The sequence below is a fragment of the Manacus vitellinus genome, unplaced genomic scaffold, assembly GCF_001715985.3.
Source record: "Manacus vitellinus isolate BGI_N305 unplaced genomic scaffold, ASM171598v3 scaffold_22_pilon, whole genome shotgun sequence".
NCBI classification, from domain to species: Eukaryota; Metazoa; Chordata; class Aves; order Passeriformes; family Pipridae; genus Manacus; species Manacus vitellinus.
The window spans coordinates 5,789,395-5,810,169 of record NW_021939632.1 but is presented as its reverse complement, the minus strand read 5'-3'; the positions used below and the strand labels follow the sequence as shown (position 1 = coordinate 5,810,169).

Below are 20,775 nucleotides of genomic sequence, written 5' to 3'. Positions count from 1 at the left end.
AGTTTATTCAACTTCAGTGTAATTTCAGCTGAACAAAAAAATTAGTTTTCATAGGATGCTCTTAGATGTTAACAGATGTCTGACTATGGACTTGTAGATTTGTAAATTTTTCTCTTATATGGATATCAAATTCTTATTTTGATCTTTTAGTTACGTACTTCTGTTTTAACAGCTGTAAAAGTAAACTGTTACATAATCTCTATGTGAAGTGAGGTCATTTGTGAGCAGAACAGGAGGTTTTTTTGTTTTAAAACCATAAAAATATCTTACTGCCTACAGTAAACAAGGCAAGATGTATCAAATCCACTGCAGCATCAATAATACTTGGCACCTGGAGATTATTAGAAGCTTCTCTGCTTGGGCGCCAGAGGAATAGAAAATCTGGGTGGAAAATGTATCAATCATCGCTTTCTTATTTCTTTTTGTTTGACAGTTGTTCTTGCAGAATTTTGCTTGTCTCTTGTATTTCAAGGAGCTATGACACTTTAACTTCTTTGGGAAACTCCCTTCAGATTTCACCAAATGCGTTTATTGAGTCCTGTCATAATGACACACTTGGTGTTTCAGTTACTGTGTTGGCAGCATTTTCAGGTTAGGCAAAAAATTGCTAGGTACTAACTACAGATTCTTTTTATATCATTTTGAGGGTAAGATTTGTCCCTGGAGTAGAAATCAAGTTTGTTCACTTGTCTCTGAAAAACAATATTACTATTACCCACTTCATTTGAATTAGTTCATTTAGAGTGAAGTAATATTTTAGAGAGAACATGTTTAAATGACACTTCTCAATTAGATGTTTGGCTGCTTCAGCTGTCTGTACCATTAAACTTCGGAAACATTTTCAATGTGCTGGTTCATTTAGAGTCAGGAATAGGTTTTCAGATAAAATAAGGAAGAATAACTTGTACAGACCTGTACATTTGAATTCAGTGACCCAAACAAGACTCTTACTTGTACCGAGTTCTTTATTAAATCTTAAACTTTTTTCTTTTTTGTTTTTCAGTACTACTTTTAAATATCAAATTTGGCTAATGAATGGCTTTCAGAAATAATCATGTAGCTAGCTGAGAAGTGAGAAATTCTTACTGTCAGAAAATGACAGAGAAGAAAAATGATTTCCTTACATATGTTTCAAAAAGAGAGATGAAGCTCATTTAAAAATAGTACTCCTGGGATACACTTCTTGATATTTAAAATTTAGACTGTTACAGTGCATCTGAAAGAATGTATATGTTCTCTACCTGCCTGAAGTCTCTGTGTCCAATTATATATTTGTTCATTAAAAAAAAGGTATGCATTTGTTCTCTACAGAAACATGATCAGGGCCAAGTTCTATTGGATGTAGTCTTCAAGCATCTCGATTTGACAGAGAGAGATTACTTTGGTTTACAGTTGGCTGATGAATCTACTGATAACCCTGTAAGTTGACTCTGCTTTATAAGTACTATTTTAAAAATCATAATTATGGTCATCACTGTACTATGTTATTTAAAGAGAAGTAAATAGAAACCATTGCAATTTTGTGCCATCTTCCCCATCTGTGTCATTTCAGTGGGTCAGTATCACCTTGCTGTAGTTGTGATAAAAGTACATATGAATAGTCAAAGATTTGGAGTAAAATATTGAGATCTGTGCTTATGAAATAATACCTTAAAAGGATATTGTTTGCTTTATTTTATCTGTTTACTGGACTGCATGATTGTTGTCAGAAATAGTAAATATGTTTTAATTTTGTTTTGTTGTTGTTTTTGTCAATACGACTTAAAAAATGAGTGGGTTTTAGATTGTCCAGTATGATGTTTCTGTTTCTAGCTCAGATACCTCGTGGTCTTCTAATAGTGCTTCATATAGTCCACTCTGACCAGGGCTTACAATACTTTGTGGGCTTTATTTGAAAGGGAATTCTGTTCAACTGGAACTTTGTAAATCACCAGTAGAAACAAAGAGGTCCAGCTGTACCATTCACTGTAATAGTTACAGCAATACCACTGAGATTAATGTTGCTTGAAGAATGCTTCTTGACTACTTTCTTTTATAGTTATCAAATGTTCAATACTTGGTTTAAAGTGCAATTTAACTAAGTATTATTCCTTATAATACTGTTCTTTACCTTATTCCTACTATATGTGCAGCACAGTGATGGGGTCTAAATTTATCTCCCAACTTGTGTGTCAAAAGTCATCCACATTCACTTGTGAATAGTTCTCTTAAGACATTGGCAGGCTGGCCTCATTTAATATTTTTATTCTGAACTTTGTTTCCAGGCTGAAAAGACATAGGCATGCTGAAGAAAAGGCTGAATTATTTTTCAGCTTTGTTTAAGAAGTATTTAATTGATCATGACTCAACATTTTACTCAACATTCAGAAATCTGTTCTAGTTCTCATTTATCTGGCTTTCCAAAGCATAGACCTCTAAGCTCTCTGTTTTTTAGTTTATCTGTCTGGAAGCAGATGAACACAACACTGTAATGGAAGGATCTGGTTAAGAGTTAGTCTGAAAGAATGACTTCACAGCTGTTTGATATAAGCACATGCTTTAAAGGTTTGGTATTCTTTTGGCTTCTAAATATTTTGTCTTTTCAGCACATACTTAGTTGCCATGAAAACAATGTGTCAGAGCTAAATAGAAATGTTACCAATATTAGTCATGTAAGCTTGAAGAATTTATGGGTTTGACTAATTTCAGTTTATGTCCATTTACACTTGGTTCATTTGGACAAAGAAACCTTATTGGATTGTCGAATATCCTAGTTACTTATGAAATAACACAGCAGAATATTACTAAAATATAGTTAATACAGCAGGAGGTAAAGATGATGGGGAGAAGGGGGTTTTGCTAATTGAGTGTGAAACCTCCAGCATTGTGTCTAAACGTGGATTTCATAAACTGCAGAAGCTTTATCTTTTTAATAATATAATGTATAATGTATGTATAATAGTATATGATATATAATGTATAATATTAATCTCACAGTAAAAGTCAAGTATCTTTCAACATGTTTTGAAAGATTCTTACTTAAAATTCCTGTGTATCCCTGGCTGGAGTGTCCTTTATTAAGCCTTTACATTTAGTCTTAAAAGTTAATTGATCCTGTATAAAGATTTGGTGGTTTGTTTTCTTTTTTTACATAGCCACATTTTTGAAGCTGTATCAAACTGTCTCTTTGGTTCCTCTTAAATCAACTACTACACTGATGTGGATCTATTCGTCATTATTTGTAGTTCCTAATCAATAAAATTATTTAGTCCTAGCTTCAGATCCATAGTGTGTGTCAGGTAGCTCAGGTACCTCTGTGTGTTTGCTTCCTCCTCCCTCACCTGAAAAAAATAAAAAGCCCTGTGATAAATGTGAGGGAGTTGCATTCTGTACAGTGTTAGGTCTCTGTCACTTCATAGGAACTGTGCCCATAGAACGATCTCCTGAAGCTTGTGGGCTTCCTTTGCAAGGCAGCAGGAGGAATTGAGCAGTATTTATACCAAAGATAGACTTATGAGCTAACTGAGCTATGTTTATCCGTGCAGAGACTGCTGGGTTGCTGGTGGGCAGTGGTTTATACAACTTGCAGGGCTTTCCAGAGAGCCATACTTTTATCTGACATTTGCTACGTTGATTTTTATAAAGGTCTGTCTGTACACAGCAGTGTTCTCCTGTAGAGGTGATCAAGATTGGGCACTGTTTGGTAAAATTGTTCTGTAGTCCTTAAATCCAATAGGCTGAGTATTGAGCCTGGTTTCCAAGGTCCCAGTTAGTGATGTACCAGTGCTGACACTTAGGCTGACAATTTGAAGAGAATCTGGGAGCCAGTGGGATCATTCACTGGCTCTGTCAGATCTGCAAAATACAGAGTCAGAAGTACTGGAAGTAGTTTAAGCAAACTAACTTCTGAGTTGGGTAAATTAGCCTGCCTGTAGCTCTTCACTGCTACAGGTAGTTCACCTTAGAGTAGCTGAAGGTTGTTAAGCATAGCATAGCTGAGTTCTAACATCTCTCAGGCTCCTGTGACAATCACAGAAGCAAGTCGTCCTAGAATTAGCACTGTGAGAGACAGATATCTGGACAACAGATGCCAGTGAGGCATTTTGGTAAAAGACCAAGTAAAAAGTAATAGAATAGCAAGAGTTTCATGATGTATAAGGATATGATTTGTATTTCTTTGTTTTTCTGAAGTCGGTGTTATAATTTGTCTCTTTCCAGAGGTGGTTGGATCCAAACAAACCTATCAGGAAACAATTAAAAAGTGAGTAATGTATGTATTTCGTCAATTCATCTATTGTTATTATGCTGTTTTTCCAGGGTGCCCTGATTAATTAGAAATAACTTTTCTTGACCATAGGAGGATCTCCTCACAGTCTGAACTTCAGAGTTAAGTTTTTTGTAAGTGACCCAAACAAGCTTCAAGAAGAATATACAAGGTAGGTCTGGTTACTTTGTCAATAAAATATTTTTCTAGACTGATCATTAATTTTTTTAAGGTATAGCATGGTAATTTTCTTATAAATTATTCTTGTCATATGGACAAGCTTCTAATTTTTGCCTAATGATTACAGATATGAACTATGCAGTTGCACCAAATCAATATAAGAAGTAGTCTCTGTGAATAAACTTAAAAATTTATATGCAAAGTGAAGTAACTACATGAAGAAAATACTACCAAGTAGAAACAGAAAAGGGGAAATAGATCAGAGAGAAAAAGCTTAATCATCAATGAGTGCAAATTTAATCCTTACTTGTGTTCTCCTTTGTAACCAAAAAATTTCTAAACTTTCTGCGTTTTTGACACCCCCCCCAGTTTTCTGCTTAACACTAAAAAATTAATTTCTGTATGGTTTATTCCTTGACACAACCATAGCTTGAATCTCATAAGCTTATTTTGATAGCAATGTGTTGAAATCTGTTGAAGAAAATGCTCAATGCAAATCAAAATAGGAGGCTTGTGAGTTGCAATTAGTCCCAGAAGAAATGCCTCAAATTTTCAGTATTTTTAATTACTTCTGGTCCTCTACATAAATGGCATGATTTGACAGATTGGAATTTTTGGATGTCAGCCATTCTGAAAACAGGTCAGCTCCATTCAAAAAACAGTATCTGAATTATTAAGGACAGCTTTTGAAACCTAAGTACCAAAACTGTGAAAATTTGAGTCCACATTTGTTTATAATTTCTATTGATTTGTCATATTTTGGACAAAATTTTGCATATATTTATGCAGATAGAATTTACTAAAATGAGTCTCATGAGAGCCTGGGTGAGACTTTGTTTTATTGAAATATTTACTGTAGGAAAATTTGGCAATTTACTCCATCAGAATAATAAAAAAGGTGTGGAAAGTGTTTTATTTGAATTAAAGGAAATTATGTAATATTCCTAAGGAGATGAAAAAATGGGTAATGTTGATCAATATGATGTAAACCATAAAGAAGGAGAAAACTGTTTATTTAAGTGCTATTCTCTCTAAATACAAAGCTATAAATACAGCATTCTTTTAAATGAGAAATAATGTAGGATTCCTGTATCTAGGTCAACTCTGTCTTTTTTGCTAATAGGCCTAATTGCCCCTGAGAAAACTCATTTGTATTTGGAATTATTACGAAGAGAGAGTTATTAACTATTGGCTTTTATGGAATGAAGTTAGGATGCCATGTCACAAATACAGGTTCTTTCATGTAATCAGTATTCCTACCTCAAAAAAAAGAAATGAAAAGAAGGTGCAAACTTCTGACAATTCCAGCTCAAGCTGAGACTGCTCAGTTTTAATCAATTCCCTGAAAACAGGAATGGCTCCACACATGAGGCAGTATGAATAGATGGCAGGGAAAGATCCTGTGCAAGCTCGTGTCTTATTAGACCACTGTGAATTCATGTGAGCGAGGCAGGTTATGAATGCCCCAGGTCAGGAGGGGTCAGCGGGAGCTGTGCTTTGGAGAGCTTGGCTTTGGGAACTTGTCTTGGTAGGGAATGAAGCTTCATTAGTTCTCCTCAAGGCAGGAAGACTTCCTTATTAACGTTGGCTGCAGTTAGCAGTAATTCTGTCTTACCCTTTTCTGGCTATATCCGTGTAAGGAAGATGAAACCGTGGCAGTGGGATGCTCCCTGCGTTGTTTCAGCTGGGTGTGTTGTGCAGGCCCGTGCAGATCTGTGTTGCTAAACTTCTGTTGATTTCCAATTTTGCTAAATAGTATGTGAGGCTTCAGTGTTCAAACTGTGGTGGTTGGCTAACAAACCATCAACGTCCCTGTTTGCTGAAAACAGTGGACAGGAAATGAACTCTGCTTGGTGTCCCTTAATCATGAGATCCTTTAAGTGCTGTGCAATATTTCTAATAAAACATTACACCAGAAAAAGTAAAATAAGATGGAGGTGCAGCTGTATATTTGTGAAGAGATGCTCAAGCAAAGCTGAGCTGAAGCATATCTATATAATATATAAAATTAACTTGTCATTTATTGCATTTTTTAACTGGTAAAGAAATTTTGTTTTATCTTTTTTGGTTTCAATGTTCATTTTAATGTGGAAAACAAAAAGTTATTTTGAGGTCTCTAAAACGTGGCTAATGTCCCAGTTTTAACTTCTTGAGGTTTAATACCTTAGACTAAGCTTCCTGCCTTTCTGGTCAGTTCAAGAACCTCTTGATGGTTTTGTAGGAGTTGAGCACATGGACTCATATCTTTACTTGTCAGTTCACAGGAGTTTTCCTTCATTTTCTTTCAAACTCGGAATGTTTTACCTTTACATTATATTTAACTTGTAAATAATTGGATTTCTGTGTGTATTTGTAAATGTTTGTGGAAGTCTTTAAGGGGATAGTTAATCCACTTTCTGAAGACTACACAATTATGAGTAGTCATGATATGTGTAATAAAGTAATGCATTTTGGTTTTAATTTCTTAGTGCAAGTTAGTTCTGGGAAATATTTAGTATTTAGTGGTTTTGATAAGTGATTTTGGCGAGTGTTTACAATGAATGGGTATAGGTCACTCCCAGCTTTTGAATCAGAGCTACAAGAAGGAAACCAAACCAGATGGTTATAATAATAATATCATTAATGTAGGAGATCCCAAACCAGAATAAATATATAAGGAAGCAGGAATGATGTTTAAATTTGCCATACAGTGAAACCTCTTTTAAAAAATAAACAGGCAATATAGACAAATTCTACAGATGCTTTTATGCTCTGTTATAAGGGTTTTTTTTGCTGAAAGTTTAAACTTGTGCTAACATCCTGCCATCTTGGTAAGTCTTGTTTGTTACCCCACTCTGGTCTCTGTTTCAGTGGAGCTTTGTAGCAGGTGTAATTTGCTACTTGATATAAACATTTATACTTCCTTGAAATTGTCTAAAACCTTGGAGTGAAATATGAAGGAACTAAATTGAGTGAACAAAAGATTCATTCTGAGACATTAACAAAATATTTGGGTTTTGTTGGAGAAACAAAGGAAGTAATTTAGAGGGAAAGCTGTTTGCACTTTCAGGCTTGTTGGGGTTTTTAAGTCATAGTGTTTCTGCCTCCACTGTTTGGTGGGAAATAATTCTTATTTTAAAGTATTTGTCTGTTCCTTTTGCTGTATCCATGTCCTCCCTGACTTGAAAGAATGGGCATGGGAAAACTAGATGAATTTCTAAAACAAGCTTTTCTCACACCATAATTAAAGAAAACTTTAGAAGTTTGAGGGAAGTCAATTGAAAGGCATTTGACATAAGAGTCCACAACTTTTATAACAACAATGTAACTCCAAAATGCTAAGAATAATTAAATTAAAATTTAATTAAAACAGAGTAATATCAAATACTCAGTGAGAATAAATTAATTCTCTCTGCCTGGAGTACAGATCATTCTTATGTGGATACCTCCATACACAGATGCAAATTTCAGCTTGTGGTTACTGTATAAAGCAGGTTACTGTATAAAGCAGGCCTTCTAGAGAAATACAATGTATAACTTCATAACCTGTAAGTAGTTGATTTTACCAAGTTGTAATATTATTTTACTAAGCAAAGTTTCATTTTTTTCCCATGAGAGTTTAAGAAATAGCATACAAAATGTAAAGTTTAGTTTTGTGCTAACTGAAAGCAAAATACATTAAATTGATGGAAAATTATGGAAAAAAATTATTTTTAATTACAGTGTTTTTTGTTTGCTTCTTTAAATAAGGTACCAGTACTTTTTGCAAATTAAGCAGGACATTCTTACTGGAAGGTAAGACATTTTTGTTGTGTTAAACACTGAATGCAAATTTGATTGAGAAAAACGTAATAGTGAGAGATGAGGGATTTTGCCTACAAAAATAAAAATATATTAAGAATAAATCACTGCCTGTGCAAGTAGAAGTCTTTGTAGTAGTTACCTGTCTAATTTGTCCATAGACTATAAAAGACTAGGGTTTTCAAAATAACCAAATTTCGCTTGATGAAATATCTAATTTTATTTATTTCTCATTTTAAAAACACAACAAAACAGGTTACCCTGTCCTTATAATACTGCTGCTCTTCTGGCTTCCTATGCTGTTCAATGTAAGTATAATTAGCATTTGTGTACATGTTAGTACTGAAATAATAAAAAGTAGTATTGATTAGTTTCTAAAGAATGTAGTTTGTATAACATTGTACTGTGATGTTTGTGGACATGATGCTAATTTCCTCATGATTAAAGAAATATATTTGATTGGTTTTCCTCCCCCGGCATGTTTTGCTGAATTAAATATGAAAAAAATACTTAAGGATGTACTGTTAGAAACCCCCAAATCAATACTCATTTATTCCTGTGTGTTCTGAGGCGTGGGGTTGTGGGTTTCTCCCTTGAGAATGATACTAAAAAGTATTTATTAAGACACTTAAACATTTTTAACATATCATACAGTGATAGATGTGGAAAAGGGAATTCTGATCATATCTGACCAAAGAGTTCAATACCTGTCTTGTCAATTTTAAGCCATGCAGTGAATAGATGAGTCTTGAAGACTCAAGATATAGTTTTCTTCCCCACTCATTTTTTCTTCATAAACTTACATTGTTCAGTGGAAAAAAAAAACCACCATAGCAACCAACCAACTAGAGACTGTTCAACCTCTACTTCTTGAAATTTCTCATTGTCAGAAATACTGTTTTATAAGCAATCCTAATATATCTGTCTGTACTCATGTGGTTTTCTTCTGCTAAAGATACTTATATCCACATTTGTATACTTTGTACATATAAGACAAATAGTGTCAATGTTAATAATTTCAGGTAAAAAACGTAGTAATGTTACTGTAATGTTTTATGCATAGTTTTGTTAAGTGGTCACCTTTTTCTAGGTCAATCAGTAGAACAGTTTCTCTTAAACAAAACTTCCACACTCCAGCTGCTTGGAAAAATGCACTGCAAGTGCTGTCATGCCATAGGGATTTGCCTTAGAAGATATAAAGTATTTGATAATGAAACAGGAACTATGAAAAGTTGATAACATTTAAGGTTCTAAGAATGCAATATGTTTATTTTTCAAATAACAGAAGTTAGAGGCGTGGTATGTAGAAGTGGTGGGTGTGCAAAGTACCTTATATTTACACTTATCTATGAGACCCTGCTGCCATTAAGTTCTTCAGTAGGCAGAGCTCTGTCTAATGATTTCTATGCCTGCCTATAGTAAATTGTCTGGATTCTCTATAAGTATATGTAAATAGCAGACATAGTCCTGTATTCTTCATAGTGGATTTTAGCAAGGAATGCATTCTATTATAAAACCTGGTCCCATTTCCTAATTTTTAAATTATTTAAAATAAGATCTATTTCTGGCAGTGCAAGCGCTCCAGAGTTCTTTCCTGCTTTCCCTTCCTTATCCTCCCGCTCCATGGGTGCCTTCATCCCTCTTGTCAGTGCCACTAGGCCTGCCCAGAATCCCACATCATGATATATTGCTGTGATCTTTCCAGTGTTCACGTTATGTTTCTTACCTGTCACTGTAGATCTGTTACATAGATTGCAGATACTTAAAGCTGCTTTTTTTTTTTTACTATAGTTAGAAAACCTCAAAGCCTCTATTTTTTAGCAAATGTCGCTTGTATGTTTTTTTCTGACAAATGTGATTTTAATTTATTTCTTATAATTTTAAGAAAGGGTTAGTAATTATGTAAATGCACTTTTTAGTAGTTTCAAGTAGAGTAGTTTCAATGTAGGTGTATGTATGTGTACTTTTTTCCATACATACCAGTTGAATATGCAAAAAAATATTTTTCTAATGCTTCTGAATATATCTTGGTACATAATGAGTTGGTGGATTTTGCAAATCTTCATGAAGAAATAGCAGTTGTAGTGTTAAAAAAAAGTGTAATCACATGAAAACAAGCAAGGTAAAATAATAAAGGAAAAAAATTTAATACTGTCCTATATACCTGTATCTATATAAATATATCCTATTTAGTGCTAGCTGTTATGACAGCATTTATGAATTAATTTGTGTATTATAAATTAAACACTTTAAAAACTTCATAAGTACATAATCAAAGCTCTCACTAAATAATTTCCATGGTATTCACTGAGAATGCGACTGTTTATTCAAAAGGGAAAAGGGGAGTTCAAATGTCTTCTCTATTTTTGTTTGCTGTAGATCATAAATTATGTGGGAGCAGACCCTTGTGAATTTGGGGGCCTTGCACAATGCCAAGTACATCAGTGATAAACAATAACCTCTCTTTTTAATATTTTAGCCGAGCTGGGAGACTACAACCATTCAGAAAACTTGCCAGGCTACCTCTCAGAATATTCTTTCATCCCTAGCCAGCCTCAAGACTTTGAAAAAGAAATAGCAAAATTACATCAGCAGCACATGTAAGGATTTACATCAGAAGATACTGACTGACTTTGTCAAATCCTGACTGCTGATGCTGTGCTATTATATAAAAAAAAGGAGTATTTTGTCTTAAAGGTTTCTGGGTTTTTTGGGTTTTCTTTTTGGTGGGTTTTTTTTTGTTTGTTTGTTTGAGTTTTTTTTAGGGTTTTTAAAAATATGTTTAATGTAATTGTTTTTTAGATTATTTTTATGATGAATATATAACACCACTGATGGTCTACAGAGTATCTATGACAGAATGACAGGGAAAATTAGTGAAATAATGAATAATGTTAAAGGTACTCTGAAAACAGTATTTGTGTGTATTATGTAGGACATCAGTCAGATATATTTTCTTTAAGAGTTTTTTTCAATCTTTGGGAATATTCTGAGCATAAAGGCTTTGTTTTCATGGTGCTTTCAGCAGTTAAAAGAGTTACTTTAGAAGTAACAAAGTCCTTTTCTTCAATATCTACTCTTTCCTGTGTGCAAGTCTGTGACCTTTCACTGAAGAGGAAAAGGCAGTGAAGCAATGGAAAATATTTTTTTTTCAGTATGTACTCTGTGATACTTTTCAGTGATGGTTCCTTAATATTTTAGAACTTAAGTGCCTTTTCTTACAGTTAAATTTAACAAAATTGAAGTGATATTTACAAAACATTTGCTTGATTGGGGCATGTTGTTTCCTTTAGAAACTACTGAATGTTATGTTACGTTTCAGATAAAGGCTTAGCAAATTCTATTAGGTGGGGTAAAGACATTTAAGTGAGCTGATGGTAGTTTAACTTTAAATTACCAGAGGAAAGTCCAGGATTGTAAAAGTAATTTACAGATTCTAGGACTCCATAGATATTTAAATGAAACGGTGCATTAGCAATACAATGTGTTGTGGCCTCTTGTTGAGACTGTGTGGAAGCAGAAGTTCTTTTCTGTTAAAATTTTCGGGTTACAGTCCATTTGTTATGAGAAAGGAAATTCAGATTTCAGGGTGGGGGTAGAAGTAGTAAAACAATGCAGATTTTCTGTTTGTGCTCGCTGGGGAGCCTGATGTGGGAGGTCATGTTAGAACATTTCTGATTTAGCTGCTTTCTTTCAGAGGGTTGTCTCCTGCAGAAGCAGAGTTCAATTATCTCAATACAGCACGTACCTTAGAACTTTATGGAGTTGAATTGCACTATGCAAGGGTAAGTTTGGATGAACTAGTATTGTAATGTAAAAATGGATTCCTCTGAGTTTTATGGAAAAATATACTTTCCTTTTTAGTGGGCCTTCCTGGCAGCTGCTTACAAGAGAAAAAAAAATGAAACCAGTATCATCTTATTAGGTGCCTAACTGGGATTTACGAATTGAATATCCACTATTTCACTCTAGTGAGGATATTTCTTTGCTTGAATTTGTGTTTAGTTATCTCTGTTATTCACGTTGAGCCTTGTTGGCTTAAATGGCAGTTCAGTTGGCTACTGATGAATAAGAAGAATATGCTTGTTGAATGTGCCTTTGATAATTAAGGATCTATCAGCTTTGAAAATATTTAATTTGGTTCCTATTAGAATTATGTTATAAATCATTATCATAATATAGAATGAACTGTTAATGTAAGGTGAGAGTACCATGATTTGATACAATTTTACCTGGTAAAGCAAGTAGCTCAAGGTCTTGACTGAAACAATCTTAACCTGTCAGTGCAGTGCTAAAATTTCTACAAAGCCTCTGAATAAAATTATTTTTAGCAACTAAGACACCTCTAGTTTTTAAATATTCTTGTCTTATTCCCTAAGGTTAGAGAAACTTGGAAAAGAATTTGAAATGTACCCCACTCACTGCTCACTGTATCTTATCCACTGTTATTGCACACATATTGAGAGATCTATAGCAGGTGTTTGATAGAGTGCAAAGATATTTCAGGAAAAATGTGCTTTTTAAATATGCTTACAATATTGTTTGTTTTAGAATCTCTCCTCTCTGTGTTCTGAGATTGCAATTTCCTTTCAGGTAGGAATTTAAGTTGCTGGTTGCTTTTAGTGTAGCAAATGTCAAGCCAGTCTGTTAGTGTTGCTGTTAGTAATAAACTGCCACAATACTGTTACGTATTTCTTCGAAGTTGGTGAAAGACAGAGGAGCTAACTTCGGAAATTAAAATTTTGTGGTAGCTTATAAAGAACTCAGAGCAAACATTCAGGTTTGTCCTAAATAGAAGTGAACAGTTTATTATTTGTCTGATTAAAACGTGTTTCCTTCCATGTGAATTTGTCTATTTAGAGAGAGATGAGAATGAATATATATGAGGTTTCAAAAGATATTTATATTGTTCTTCACGTAATTTTTTCTTTTCTTTTAAAGGATCAGAGTAACAATGAAATAATGATTGGAGTGATGTCAGGTGGAATACTAATTTTTAAGAACAGAGTACGAATAAACACCTTTCAGTGGTAAGGACAGCTGTTTAATGGTTTTGTTTGCTATTTCAAAATATTTTTACCACTAACTGTGTCACACACTCTAAAAAAAAGACTGAAACTTAGTTGTAGCATATCAAGTTGAAATTATTCATCTGATGTTTTGCTTATGGGTAACTTTATGATGGGATTTTGTCCTGAACTGCATGCTGTCCTATGAAACCATTCTGATACTGTAATGAAACTGTAATGGATTTTAATACATTTTTTATTCAGGAGTTTGTACTCATACTTTACATTTAATTAAGTAAGTAGCCCAGGCCAATGTGATGGTGTAGCTTACAGTCTTTAAAAAGACAACTGAACTGAAAAGTACTAACCTGGAGAATGACTGCTCTTACCTGTTTTGTCACGTATATATTAATTGCACTGTGTGTTTTCAACTTAATGTAGTTATGAGGATAACTGAGGTGGAGCGTTCAGGATATTGTCATCTCTTCATCCGTAGATAACCATTTTCATGATAGGATCAGAAAAGTGCATTTACTGCAGAAAATGCTGTCATTTATTTCTTAACTAAAATAGTTTTTAAAGCTGTTCTTTAAGGATGGAGTTATCCCCATTAACTATCTTACTCTGCTTATCATTCTGCTTAAGTTTGGATCCTGTTCTTTATTCATATAAGAACAGAATATATATATATATGAATATATATATATATATATATATAGAAATCCTGTTTTCCACTATGACTTCTATAGTGCTCTGTAGAAGTCCTCTGTAACTTCTGTAGAGCTCTACAGAAGTTATGTCACCTTCCCCAATGCCTTTTTCAGCTCCTGCAGAAGTAACCTTCCCTTGGTTTCCTTTGCCTGCTTGGAATCCACGTTGACAGCCTTATGACACGTGTCACTGAGTTTGCTACAGCAGCATTCTGAGTGACTGGAATCAGTCATATAAGATTGTCACAAGAGACATCAGTTCACCAGGCACAGGCGCTGTTCATTCTAGAAAAATGATGAAAAGTGTTCATTTGCTACTGATTTTGCATTTTTGTTTGCTGCTGATGTGTGTGCTTGGTCTTTCTGCAACCCACTGAATTTCTGAGACATTCTGTTTTTCTGTGCTTAGTCTCCTGGTTCATTGGAGGATGTTATGTATTTTGTGGTTTGAGAAACAGTGTGAATGGTCAAATTTTAGTAGATTTTCAGAGAGAAAGAAAAACGAAATTATAACATAGGTGTTATTTGTAGCCAGATACAATTGAATGTGGTAAACATTTTGCCTGTAAGCATTCAAAGAAAAGTAAATCTGAGACAATTACAAAGCATGTAAATTTCCAGTCTTCGGGGTTATTGGGTAAATTAAAAGTGATTTTGGAATGAAAGGTCTGAAACTACTGTATTGGTCGGTCAGACCTGCCTTTATAATACTGGCATGTTCTAAGAAATGTATCCTTCATGTGGTGAGAATTTTGACATGTTAGACCAATTTCTGGGCTAAGACTGGTTTAGGTATGGAATGCTATAATAATGAGGAAGGCTTTCAGTCTGATTTTACTGCAGTCAATTTTGGGAAAACAGCAATAGTAGGAATAGGTTCTGTAAAACACACTGGTAAATTACTGAGTACGTACAATGTAGGTCATAATTAAGCTACATGTCCCTAATGGAAGTTGGAGGTTTCTGTGAGTTCTGCTTCATATTGTTTGCGTGCCAGGGATGCTGATATAAATTCTTAGTGTGGTTTTTGCATGTGTGTAATTACCTGAACAGTTCCTCTTTGTATTCAACCATATCAACTGACATGAGGGATATTGATTCCTTCCTGTGAAGACTATAGTACCAACACAACTGGTCTTCACAAAACAAACCCAAAAAGACCCAAAACTACCCTTCCACATTCCACCCTGTTATAGGCTTCCTTTCAGTATGAGTAAGGATTTGAAATGCCAATTTTCACAATACAGCTCAACAGTAGACCTATTACCTTTCCTTTTTATCCACAGTCATGCTGCTCTTCCAGTGACACTAGTAGTGGTACTTTTTTCTTCTTGCTTCCACTTATTCTTGCTTCTGTGCAACTGCATCTGTGTAATGTCTTCCCAGGCTTTCTGATTACAGTGAATGTTTAGATACCTGTTTTTCAGTATTCCTGAGTTGACAAGTGAGAGGACAGACATGCATGTATGTGGGAAGAAATAAAGATTTAACTGTGTTGCTCAGAGAAGAGTTGAGTAAAATGTCTTTACCCTCTCCCTCTTAATTTGATATTATATCTAAATTGCTTATTAGGAACCTTATGATCATGGGGTGAAATGAAACAGAAGGGAGAGAAGTGAGGAATTGGGCAAAACAAAAGAGAGTGTCTTTTATCCCGTGTGTCCTAACTTGATCTTCCTGTATTGTGGGTAACTCCTCCTTTCCCCAGGTATTGCTACCAGGCACAGAGACCTGGGAATCTGAGGAGACCAAAGGAAAAGAGCATGGAGTACCTCAGCCTTTCCTTTGTTACTAAACCATCTGTTCAGCAGTTGGACATGCTTTCCTTTGCCTCTCTTTTGCAGTTGATGTACCTCTGGAAGGCTTTGTTGCCTTTTGCATCCACTGCCAGTTGCAACTGCAGTTGCACTTTGGATTTCCTAATCCTGCTTCTACATCTTGTACACATCTTTTTGTGTTTGAGCCCAGTTAGCAGTTCTGAGTTTATCTAGCTTGGGCTCTTCTCATGCTTGCGTGTTTTCTAGCACATCAGGATTATTCTGATTGATAATTTTGTCCTTGAAGACTGACTACCTGTCCTCTGTTCCTGTGCCCCAAAGGGCAGCTTCCATGGGCTTTTGCCTACCAGAGCTCTGAACAAGCTGGAGTTTCTTTTCCTGAACTAGTGGGTTAGTTTTCTGCATCCCTCCACTTCTCTTAACATCTTTAGCTTCACCATCTCACAGCTGCTGGAGCCAAGTTTGTCTTTGACCACTAAATCTGGACAATCCTTTCTTGTTTGGGAGTTAGGCTACCCAGTGCTTTTCCTCAGATAAGCACCATTGCCAGCAGTCAGAGGAAGGAAATGCAGGCAGATGTGCCTTTTCCTTTGGCTGAGTGTGGATGTGCTTATTCAATGACTAACAAGGTATTAGCAGTGCATATGAACTCTCTCTTACGTGCTGTATTTTTTGGTAATAGCTGAGAATCAGCTTTGCTGAGTCATTCCTTTGTACTTGAAAGGTGACTCTTTCAAGTTATGTTGGACCTTATTGGCTAATGTTAGAGCTTTGAGTCTGTTCCAAATGGTTTCAAGCTTAACAGTCATCTGACCTCACTCTACCTAAAATATGGAATGAGAATAAAACCCGGTATGTAGAGCTTTAATTTTTATTCTCCTTGGATTTGTAAATCACCAAAGGCAGTAGTTTCTTCAGTAGAAGAGGAAACCTCAAGAATAAAAGATAGTAGAATGTTTTTATAAACAGAGTAATTGTGATTTCTTTTCAAGTGTTCTGTTGACATGCTAAGCAAATCTGATACATGATAGAGTGTGTGCAGTTCAGTTTTTAGAAAAGGTATGTGTTAAAATGTTCTTTTAATTGCCCTGTATGCCAAAATTTTAAAAAAAATCATAATAACATACTTGTTGATTAACTGCAACCTAAATAGCCCAATAAATTTTTTTGTGGTTTTTTTTTTCCCATAGTTAGAGTGCTATAATCACTAGTGTCTATCCCATGCAGCAAATTTAGGACCCATCCCACATTATTCTTAAGCAATTGTTTGTCACAGGAGGTGCTAAGAAAATTGATGCAATGGAATAATCTGATTTCAGTAGATAAGATATAGCTCTCTTTATAGTGTCAAATCCTTGATAAACTAACTTTGAAAACTTAGCAAGAATTTGTTAAAAAATGAAAAAACCATAATAAATAGGACAGTTATTGCTGCTGGATTTTTTATTAAACTAATGGCAAGCTAGGAAAGAAAAAAAGAAATGGGAAAAGATTTAAGTAAGCATAATTTAAAGGCTAATGTTCACAGTCTCCCTTTATGTTACTGTAGATAGAAACTCTCAACAAATTAGGACTTTCAAGTTAGATTCCTGCTCTGAATAATCCCCTGGAGAAAAATGTCTCCATTTGATTTAGTTAAGAAGATAATTTCTGTATATAGATACCCAACTTAGGTGTCTGTTGATGTTTGCTTCTTATCTTTCCTAGTCTATAGAGGTTTTTATTCAACAAGTGATAAATAGGCAAGCTGTAATTCCAGTAAATTTGCAGTGTTTTATCAGTTGTTCCTTTTTAAAGTCACAAACGTTATGATGTTTTGGTTTTTTTTACAATTAGAACCTCACTTTTTTCCTTGACCAGAATGATACTCTTTTATATTTAATAAAGAATGTGCACTATCCTAACATTACATTTCTTTGAAAAAGTATATAATTAGATTGTGATGGAAATATGGCTTGTCTTTTCCCATTTTTCATAACTATTACAGTTACCATCCAAAATTGCCCAGAATTACTGTCAGTGTCTTGTTTTTTTATAGATAACTTGCAAGGTGAAAAGATCTGTAGTTCCCTTTCACTGATATTGTAAATGCTTTTTCCTCTTCATAATGTGATTTTTTAACTTGATAAGAAACCCAAGGTTGGGAGTCCTTGTCTCCATGCTTGTATCTTATGTTAGCTATTTTACTAAAACAAGTTCTGGTTATATTTAAAGACATGTAAGAACGTGGAGAAAGAATGTCTTTAGGAGATCAGGTGAAGTTCAGAGTATTTATTCATATTCTAAGGAATAATGAAAGTGGCCTCAGAAAAGGGAACATCTGTCTGGAATGACCTGGGGATAGAAGAGCTCTTTGGGATTTGTAATGGGGAAAAAGATACTTAAATTAGCAACTGCCTAGGGTTTAAGATGGAAACAAGTGAATTTGATAGATAACTTAAATATACAGCTCATACACTTCAAATTACATAAGCTATTTTGTCTAATCTTTGCCATTTTATTTTTAGTCTATGAAAATGAATATTTTCTGTATATTTTCAGTAGGTATATTTAAGCCTTTAACCATGATTGAGTGTACTAAGTGTTTAAATATTGTGATTTTATTTTTCATTTAGGTTGAAGATTGTAAAAATTTCTTTTAAGTGCAAACAGTTTTTTATTCAACTTAGGAAAGAATTGGTGAGTACTGTCTTAAGTTTCATCTCAAAAAATGAAAGCAATTCAATATCTCCTGCTGCACATCTGCCTTATACTCCCTGAAGCTATGTTGAATCTTGCCTTTGTCAGCAATTAAAAGTCCAGTTTCACCAACATTCTGGCTATTTCAGGTCTCAAATAGACCATTACAATGCTTTAAATAAGATTTTTTTTTTGTCATTTGCTTTGCTTTATATTTTAAATATGTTTAGTTTTACATTTGTATGCAGGAAAGGTGATTTGCTTATGTAAGAAAAATGTGGTGAAGGTTGAAGGTGTAAATCAATATTACATTTAAATTTCATAAGAAACCGAATTAAAACTCAAGGTAATGCCTAATATTCCTTCTAAAGTTTGATAAACATGCTGATTTGTATTATTCAGAATACAAGTTGACTTTACTTAAAAGAGGTAACATTTTCTTTGCAGCTTTAAATTACATATGGTAATTTTTTATGCCTACTTCTAAATTTCTTGGGGCAGAAGTTGAATGTGTGTGTTTCAGTGCTTGTGGTGGGTGTTTGCTACCCTGCAAAGCACTGCAGGACCACTGTGCATTTAATTCAGCGAGAAATGGATTGTTCCGTGCCTCCAAGAGATTAGCTTCCATCACAGACATATCACTGGGGAAAGATGGAGGAATTAATTAAAAATATGACTGTGTGATTAACTCATCAGATTAGTTAAAAGGTTTTGTGCACTTCTTACCGCTGAAAGGATTTCCTGTGAGGATGGTGACGCACTGGAACAGGTTGCCCTGAGAGGTTGTGGATGCCCCAGTCCTGGCAGTGTTCAAGGCCAGGTTGGATAAGGCCTTGAGCAACCTGGTCTAGTGAGAAGAAGTGTCCCTGCCTGTGGCAGGTGGGTTGGGACTACATGATCTTGAAGGTCCCTTCCAGCATGTAACATTCTATGATCTGAAGACCTAGGTAAAAGATGATTCTAGACAGAATGCATCTTGAGTGCTATAAGACTGTTCCAGTTTTAGAGACAATATGTTTAAACAAGAAAAATACAAGGAGGAAACACCTGTTATGTCAGATCAGACCAGCGTCTGGTGACTAGTACTGAAAACAGGAGTCAAACTGTGTGTCTTTAAAGTAGATCCTTTAAAATGAGGCCCAGGACTTCGCAGTTGTCACAGACAGAACTACCTGACCATGTGCAGACACTTTGTTGTGCATTAGTTGTCAGGAGAAGTTTACCTCGTGCATGGAGCACTGTGAGTAGCTATCAGTTCAGAAGCAGCATAACAAGAGTTAAAAGATTTTGGAGTAATTATGTGTAGAAAGTAATGAACTTTGGCTATTACATGAAAATAAACAGGAGTATCTGTCAACATGAGCAGACATCATGCAACACAAGCAGAAAAATGGTAATGATACAAAAAAAGGTGGTGGGGAAATGTTGCATTATGTTGACACAGAATTTTTTTTTAATAACCTGCAGGAGCTACCGTTTTGAAAAGGCAAGCTGATCTCTGACAGGCCAGAGGTCAAATTTTTTGTCTTGATAACAGTGTGTGTAACTTCAATTACAGTTGCAGGAATGTTGTATTTGGATCTGAAATGGAAATTTGGGGATTTATTTGAAATTCAGAAATTATGTTTGCTGAGTCAGAACTTGAGGAAAATCTGTGGTAGCAGAGTTCAGGACCTTGAAGATTGAGATGCCTAAATATAAAATTGGGTTGGGTACTGTACTCAAGTGTTTCCTCTATTTTCTGCAGAAAAAAAACCTGCTTATAATAGAAGGTAATACAAAGATAGCTTTGTCATCTTGGGTTTTTGTATTGCTTTTTAATACTCTGCATATTGTTACTTGCAGCAGAATGGAGTATATATAATTAATGTAATTTCTCTTCTGAGACATCCAAGCCAACAAATTAAAAAGTCTCGTACTGTTTTTCTTTAAACTCTGTGTATCAGATGAAAAGTGATGGCAAGAAGTTGATTTTCATTCATTCTAAGTCTTGAATATCTTAAGATCAAAGCTCAAATTTGGCTTCCAAAGAAGGCATACTTAAACTAATTTTTTAATGACATCTAATATTAAAACTGTTATTTCCAGAATTACCTTTCCTGAGTAGCACTCGTAGGAGTAAAGATTCATCTCAACTATATTCAGCATCAGTTAGATTAAAAGAACATATTTTCAGTTTCATGATAATTAGCTCACCAAAGAAAATCATTAGACTTCCTCTGTAGTAATCAGACACAAAGGTGCAAAGGCCAGAACATCTTGCATGAATTGGAAGTACTTTTTAGGATGGATTAAGTTGCTCTCTGGTGGTGTATGCTTTCTTTTGATTTCACTCCCATTAACAATAAAGGGAGCCTAAATGACTCTCTTAAGGCAGCAGAAACTAGGTGAAGTGA

The 20,775-nt window shown here is 34.7% G+C and overlaps 1 protein-coding gene across 3 annotated transcripts in view; it reads left to right on the top strand.

Annotated features, from left to right (window-relative positions):
- Positions 1-20,775, top strand: part of PTPN4 (protein tyrosine phosphatase non-receptor type 4) — a 111,935-nt gene that overhangs the window by 44,993 nt on the left and 46,167 nt on the right. For all 3 annotated transcript variants that reach the window (XR_001920646.2, XM_029959817.1, XM_018072594.3), the window contains 9 exons: positions 1,312-1,419; positions 4,198-4,240; positions 4,337-4,415; positions 8,153-8,197; positions 8,459-8,511; positions 10,683-10,803; positions 11,901-11,988; positions 13,145-13,233; positions 18,316-18,379. Coding sequence is in view for 2 of the 3 variants with exons in the window: in XM_029959817.1 (XP_029815677.1) it covers positions 1,312-1,419; positions 4,198-4,240; positions 4,337-4,415; positions 8,153-8,197; positions 8,459-8,511; positions 10,683-10,803; positions 11,901-11,988; positions 13,145-13,233; positions 18,316-18,379 (690 nt within the window). In the remaining variant the exon portion in view is untranslated. The remainder of the gene's footprint in view (positions 1-1,311; positions 1,420-4,197; positions 4,241-4,336; positions 4,416-8,152; positions 8,198-8,458; positions 8,512-10,682; positions 10,804-11,900; positions 11,989-13,144; positions 13,234-18,315; positions 18,380-20,775) is intronic.